The following is a 7,285-nucleotide window of genomic DNA, read 5'->3' on the forward strand; positions in this document are numbered from 1 at the left end:
TAGTTCATTTGAAGAAGCCACTTTAACAGCATGCACATAGCTGGATTTTTATTTTATGATCCTCCATACTCTGTGAGGGCAAAATCACAATGAAGTATAGTAGCAAAATTGGTTGATTCTTGTATTCCTATGGACAATTTGACTTATTCTTGGGAGCCATCAGCCTTTAAGTCATGACTGATCTTGCTTGGAGGATGTGTTTGAGAAGGGTCTATTAAGGGATGATAAACTCGCATATATACCTCTTGCTACTACGACAGACCTCGTCACTCCATTTGCCCTGAGATGACTGGGAGAACAGGGCACAGTTTTCCCTCTTGCCACCATTAGGTTGTGCACGATCCCAGTTGAGGAAGGAGAGGGCCACTCCATTGACATCAACAAACTTGCCTTCTGTGACCATGTCATTGATGCCCAGCCAAAAGTCATTGACACCTGACAGGCTCCTTTTGCCATAGTCTCGAAGAGCATTGATTTCATCGGAGTTTCTGGGGACAACCAGGGTCCCTCCCTTTGAAATGCAGTCTTCATTGGCTTCATGGAAGTGCTTTAAGCTTTCCGAGGCAAGGTAGCATTTCTTGTGAACTTTTGTGCCTCGGAGACAGACTGTAAAAATGAGAAATTTGACATATTAAAATGCTTTTTGAGTGTAATACATCCAGTACTGCACCTGACAAATAGCAATACATATTTGTGGAATGAATTATGTGTGGTGATAATGATGACTTAACATTTACTGGAGCATTAATGTTGTATGTGTCAGACAAGGTTCCAAGCACTTTGCATAAATGAACTCATAGAACAATCCCAACAATCCCATGAAGTGAGATTTTATTACTCTCATCTTTACATATAAGGATATTGAGGGTTACAGTTGTTACTGGTAACAACTTAGCATATAAAAATATAACTCATATAGCATATAAGGTCACAGCTATACATACCCAGTCTGTCCCATCCTTAAAACATGGCCTTTAGCCTCATGCTGCTTCGATATACACATACTTATTAGTTTGGTGTAGCTCCATGATGTGCTGAATTTTCTTGGGACATTTGGAATTGGAATGGCATTTCATAATTATTAAAAACAAACAAAAATCAAAGTCTGAGTTTGCATATGGAGAGACAGTGCTTTTCTTATGCAGATAATTCAGCCTTGGTGATATTGTTTAGGTTACCCAGGATAAACCAAACATAAAGATAGTTTTAGGGCAAAGCTTTGGAGAATCCGTCTCTGACATGTATTTGCTGTGCAAACTTTAGAAAAATTACCTAATTTTTCTGTGCCTCAGTTTCCTCAGCTGTAAAATGATGATAATCATAAGGGCCTATATCTCATAAATTGTTAGTGGATTAATGTGTTAATGTTTATAAAATATTTATAGTGCCTGACTGTGGGTAAAGGGTTCACAAAACTCTTTCCCCTTCTACATGTGCATTTGACCTTCTTTTAACTTTCTAATTCTGTTCCCTTAGAAATCTGATAAAGGGACTATGTTACCTATTATTAGATAACATTGCTTACAGTAAAAATGACCTTGAATTGGTAACATACTGCTGGTCTGGGAATTATAAATACTTGATGGAAAGTCATAACTTCAGTCTTCCCTGAAGGCTGTAACTCTTGTAATTTGGCAGGTGTCTAGTGGGCCCCTCGGAGCTCTGTTTTTGGGGTCGCTATGAGAATATTGGTTCCTGGGGGCATGAGCCTTGCAAGCCAGGACTGTTCCTTAGCCCACCTCTGTTGGCAAGCTGTAGTTCTAACCAATGTCTTTCCATGTGTATTTGATGTGTGTGACCAGAATGAGTCCTGTGACCCTGTGTTTATTTGAATCGCAGCATATCTCCCAATGGCGGACATTTAATAAATGCTAATTATTTAAGCTAGTTAATACTTGCTTCAATTCTTTTTCATTGTCTATAAGAGAAGAATAATGAACAGACTTGTAAAATGTATCATTGAAATGCCTATTTTTATTTCTATGCCACCCATATGTAGAAGGGAGTGGAAAATCATGCCGATTTCTTCAAACAATCATCTCCCCAGCTTTTGGATCCTTTCTCCTGGGCACATCTTTGGTTTGTCAATGTCTCTTTTAAAGAGACACCACCTAGAACTTGACATGTACTCTAAAAGTGGTTCGAATTGCTGGTAAATCACCATTTCTTTTTGTTTTTCTTTGGAAACAAGGCGTCAGTGACACGGAGTCTCTTACCTGTCTGCAGGGCCTGCATTTCCTTCAGGGCATTGACTTCTCTCCAGAGCTTTTCAACTTGAGTCTTCAGGTCTCCATCCTTTTCTGGGGATATTTTAGAGTGGGGTGGGGTAGGAGGAACAAAAAGCATGTCATTGAAATAAAGCAAAAGCAAATAAAGCTTTGGAATCCAGAATCTGAGGTGAGGGTGGTTTTGATGAAATTGAGCCCCATGTACATGAAACCTGATGCATGAAAATAAGTTGACCAGGAAGATTCACAAGCGTTTGTTGGGGGTAATAATGCTAGAAGTTTCTTTTCTGAAATGGGGCTCCCATCTATCACTCCATCCCCACCCATGGGACTCTCCCTCCATCAGGCTTCAGACTTGCTGACTTTCAAATGCATCCCTCCAGCTGCAAGTTGCCTCATCTCAGAACACTTTCTTTTGGGTTCTTTTTCCTGAAACGCTTTTGCCCATTTCCCTATTAAGTTTAAACATCTCCTCTTCTGAGAAAACTTTTCTGATTATTCTCTCTACATTATCATCCCACTGGCTAATCTCTTTCTTTAAACCTTTATTTTTCCTCTAAGCCCTTTCTCCAATCTATAATCATTTTACTTAATTTTATCTGTCTGGTTACCCATGGTAACACAATGCTTGGCACATAATAGGTACTCATAATGTTTGTATAATGAATAAAGAGTTTGTAAGCTCTTCAAAGGCAGGAATAATAATAAATTATAATAAATAATAAAAATAAAAAGTATTAAAAGCCACCATGCACAATGTGCCAGAAGCCTAATTCTTTCAATATTCCTACGAGTTAGATTCCATCACCATTCCCATTTCACAGAAGAAGAAATAGAGGCACAAAAAGCTGAATTAACCTGTAGAAGTTCACCCAGCTAGTAAGGTACAGAGTCGGGATTTAAATTTCACTGATTCCAATTCTGTTTTCTTCCCATCCCTCCCGTCTGTTTCTGCACCGTGATTGTCTTTACCTGTTCTGTCCCTAACACATCGCCTTCAACAGAGAAGATGCTTAAAGCTTGTTATGAACTGTCTCCAGCTGTCTCTTTGTGAGAATGTCATATAGAGAATCTAGGCTTTGTCCTGGATTTTTTAGGACAGTCCCAAAGCCAAACATTCTAATTCTTCATCCCCTTAAACATATGCTTTGCAAGCCAGGTGTTTCCACATTTGGGTTAGGAAAATGCCTTCGTGGGTGTCCAGGGGTGGCTTCCACCTCTGTTTCACTTGATGTTGCATGTCAATTCTCAAAGCATCTAATAGCTCAGCTCAGAAATACAATAACCCAAGGATTTCCTCAATGGGACCATTCATTTCAGAATAAATATAAGGTTGTATTCATAATGCAAAACCACCTGCTGTTAGGGGCCAGACTTGCAAAGACCTGAAAACTTGCTTCCAAGTTACAAATTGTCAACTCTATAAATGTCATCCCCCATCCTCTCAGATTCCTGCTTCATTCTATTTAAATAAGTGGCCTCTCCAAGGAAGCCATAAACATTGTGATCAACATCAAGATACATGAATTAATATTAGACTCCTGGGATATCATTACGGACGTCATGATCCAAGTGGCTTGGCTTCTGTGTCTGTCTTTTATGACAAATGTGAATGTATTTGTCTATAATTAATATAGGAAATGACTATTTAACTGTAAAAAAAAAAGTTCATTACTGCAGCAGATCATTTTTTGATATCGATGAAGCAAGTGCCAGGGAAATCTTGCATTTGAGGCTAAATCATTCAGTTGCCATTTTGAGTTTTAAAAAAGGCTCCTTTTCATTTGCTTGTGTTCTCTAAAAGTAAGCATAGTATAGAAATGCAAAAATAATCTCCTGAAGAGATGACCAGTAAACATATGAAGAATACCTCAGCCTCATCAATAATCAAAGAAATGCAAATTTTTAAAACTTTTTTTTTTTTTCTTTTAGATAGGTCAGCATGGCTTAAATGGATGATTTGATGTTGGGTGGTCAGGGTATGTGGAAATGGGCAGTTTCATGCACTGAAAATGGGAGCATAGATTGATGCTATCATTTTGGGAAACATTTGGAAAATGATTAACATGTAGTTTTGCTTCTAGAAATGTATCATAATACGCTAGCATGGGGACCAATAGATACTCCTTAAGTAGAAACTGTACTTTTAGTTTCGAATTTTGATCTTTTCCCAGACTAGTGATATGTGGTACGATACTCTCTCATGGTGTTGGGCAGTGGCAATGAGCTGCTGCTGCCAGTCAGGCCTCTACACTGTACGCTGTGTTGCCAATTTGGGAGACTTGTGTTCTGAGCACATTTAAGGTCGGCTAGGTGAAGCTGTAATGTTTGGTAAACTAGATGTATTAAATGCATTTTCGACTTACAATATTTTCAATTTATGACGAATTTGTCAGGATGCAACCCCACTGTAAGTTGAGGAGCATCCGTATATGTATACAAAGCAGTTCACTGAGGCACTGGATCAAAAGAGTTGGATTAGAAACCACTTAAAAGTTCACCAGGAGAGAACGGATTAAGTCATGACCCAGCAACACAGTGGAATATTGTGCAGCTGTTAAAAAGACTGAGATACACCTTGTGTTGCTATCTATCCAAGATTTAATAGATGAAGTAAATTAATTTGTTTGCCAAGTACCTTGTATTACTAATTCTTGTTTAGTTAAAAAAATTGATTTTAAATGTGCATTAAAAAAGCTCTGGGAATATTATCTCCCAACAGTTAATAGTGAGTAATTCTGTGGAAAGGATTGGGAAAGAGAAAATGGCTTTCACTTTAGGTTTAATAAAGTATTATTCATAGGTACTTAAAATATTTTAAGTGTGTGAGAGGGTGAGGAAAGAACAGTTCTCTAAGTCTAGGCTTACTACTTCACTTACTGTAGCGTCTGATTTTTTTGGTCCTAATGGCAAAAATTAGCAAAAACTGATTTGGGAGGAGGATATTTAAGATGTGTATCCAGTCAGTAAAAAAAAAAAAGGGTGTGTGTGTGTGTGTGAGAGAGAGAGAGAGAGAGAGAGAGAGAGAGAGAGAGAGAGAGAAAGAGAGAGAAAGAGAGAGAGAGAGAGAGAGAGATGGAGGGCTGGGTCAGGGGATAGTTCTCTGTGACCTGAACGGCAATTACTTTAGAAACAACCACACAGCACCAAACACATTCACATATTCATACCCCTCCCCACATTCCTGTTGGGTAGTCACCACTCCCTCACAGTGGTGAAGAAATATGGCAACAAAGATATGCCACATCACCCAGTACCTTCTCTCTCTTCCTTTCCCTACCCTCATCTTCAGCAATATACTTTATCTACACATGAGAAACATTTTAACCTTTCATTAAAAGAGGTAACAAGGCAGTATAATATTTTACAAGGACAAAAGATTCCACTTAAGAAGCCTTGCATCAGACCTAAACTGTATAAATGAATTCCCCTAGAAAAGGGGAGTTTATAATCATCAAAACACGACACAAGATAAGCCCCCTTTCTACCCACCAGCCCGCTGTGTTGTGTCAAATCAGGACTAACCTTGTTGGTATTATTTTGTGTGTTTTGTTACTAATGAATGAAGTGAAATTAATAAGGAATAGTGTCATAATATTTACTTTGAAATATCCTGACATGAAAATGACTCAGAGGATGAAATAAAACGTTACCTTGTGTCTTTCTTGATGGTTTTTTCCTTTCGTATTGGTTTCAGCATATAACAAATAAATTGCCATCGTCTTTGTTCTTTGCGACATTTTTCTACCTCTTAATTTAAGCCACCTAAACTTTAAGATTGCTTGTAGTCAGTTTTGCATTAAAATGCCTTCAAACGTTATATGACTTTGCATGTGGAAATATTTTTAAGTTAAAGAGAGGTTCAATTTCTCTATGACATGAAGAAGCTTAAATATAGACTGTCCTTGTATTGCAAGGGATATAAAAATATAGCTACATGATAACCAGTTACAAAATAGAAGTCACAATTACCAGTAGCTCTATCCTCCACTGTACTTTTGATAAGATTATAGTTATTTTACAATTACCTTTGAATAGAGTTACACAATCTCTGAGTGAAACAGTATATTCTAATCAATATGTTCTGCTTGACCCCTCATTCACAATACCAGATGCCCTCATATCCGGGTGACTCCCTCTAAAGAATAGTCTACGTATTTAACCTCACTTAATAAAGGATATACAATATAGAATTTTTTTATATTACAAGAGCTTTTTTTTTTCCTGTAAAAAAGAAAAAAAACCCTATTACATGATTCTTTTAAATATCAAACTCTCTAGAGAATTAAGAGGTGACTCAGTTTCCTGAAATGCCATATAATGGCATTGCTCTGCCATCAGAGACAGTCTGTCCTGTAGGAGTTTGAAAAAGGAAGGTTGTCTAGCCCCTCCCCACGCTCAGCAAACCTAGCATTTTGCTGGACTGAGAAGCCCCTTTACCTTTCACTCGGCGTTTGCTGTGCTTCCTGGCTTTGAATTTGGATGTGATGCTGGTGGTCTGCTCCAGGAGTAGGGTGATAACCAGGACATAAATTACAAGTCCACTCTTTGCCATGGCTCTCAGGCAAGCTTGATGGCCACGTTGCCAACTCCTCTGAAGTAGCTATGGGACAAGTAGACTGCACAGCCACATCTTGCTCTTGAATGCCAAGGGCCAGCTTTATAAAAGTGAGCTGGGAAGGTTGGCTGAAATCCTGCTGACGAAATGTTTGAATGACTGCTGGCCACAGCATAAGGTGGCCTCTTGTTCGCGTTCCTCATGCTAGACTTTTCATTTTTAATCTTTCTGCTATATTTCCTAGTTGGCCTGCCTTTTCAGAGTATATCGAAGTTAACTAAAGGACAAAGGATTTTGCCTGCTTTCCTTTAAAAAAAAATTTTATTTTTTTTAATCCAGCAAGTTTGATGTCTCTGTGAAGCCTCCCCACCCCCATATTTTAGTCTTTCATTTAGAGCTCTGGACTTCACTTAATGTTCTGGGAAATGTATTCAATTCAGTTTTCAGGGAAAAAAATGACCAAAAAATACCCCACCCCAAAACAGGAAAGTTAGTGCAT

General features: G+C 38.3%; 1 protein-coding gene across 1 annotated transcript; it reads right to left on the bottom strand.

Annotated features, from left to right (window-relative positions):
* Positions 1 to 214: 214 nt before the first annotated feature.
* Positions 215 to 6,795, bottom strand: CLEC3A (C-type lectin domain family 3 member A). The gene is made up of 3 exons (XM_011356651.2): positions 6,669 to 6,795; positions 2,217 to 2,300; positions 215 to 606 (listed from the first exon to the last, which is right to left on the bottom strand). The coding sequence occupies exons 1-3, from the start codon at positions 6,781 to 6,783 to the stop codon at positions 215 to 217; spliced, it is 591 nt and encodes a 196-aa protein (XP_011354953.1). The 5' UTR covers positions 6,784 to 6,795.
* Between the last annotated feature and the right edge of the window lie 490 nt (positions 6,796 to 7,285).

This window comes from Pteropus vampyrus, unplaced genomic scaffold (assembly GCF_000151845.1).
Source record: "Pteropus vampyrus isolate Shadow unplaced genomic scaffold, Pvam_2.0 Scaffold29, whole genome shotgun sequence".
In the NCBI taxonomy this organism is placed as follows: Eukaryota; Metazoa; Chordata; class Mammalia; order Chiroptera; family Pteropodidae; genus Pteropus; species Pteropus vampyrus.

What these genes read in the sequence shown, in the direction of transcription:
- CLEC3A (XM_011356651.2), bottom strand. Translation starts at nt 6,783, where the DNA reads ATGGCAAAGAGTGGACTTGTAATTTATGTCCTGGTTATCACCCTACTC. An exon ending in CAGCAAACGCCGAGTGAAAG is followed by an intron (nt 2,301 to 6,668) that starts GTAAAGGGGCTT and finishes AAATATCCCCAG; the next exon opens with AAAAGGATGGAGACCTGAAG. An exon ending in AATGCAGGCCCTGCAGACAG is followed by an intron (nt 607 to 2,216) that starts GTAAGAGACTCC and finishes TCATTTTTACAG; the next exon opens with TCTGTCTCCGAGGCACAAAA.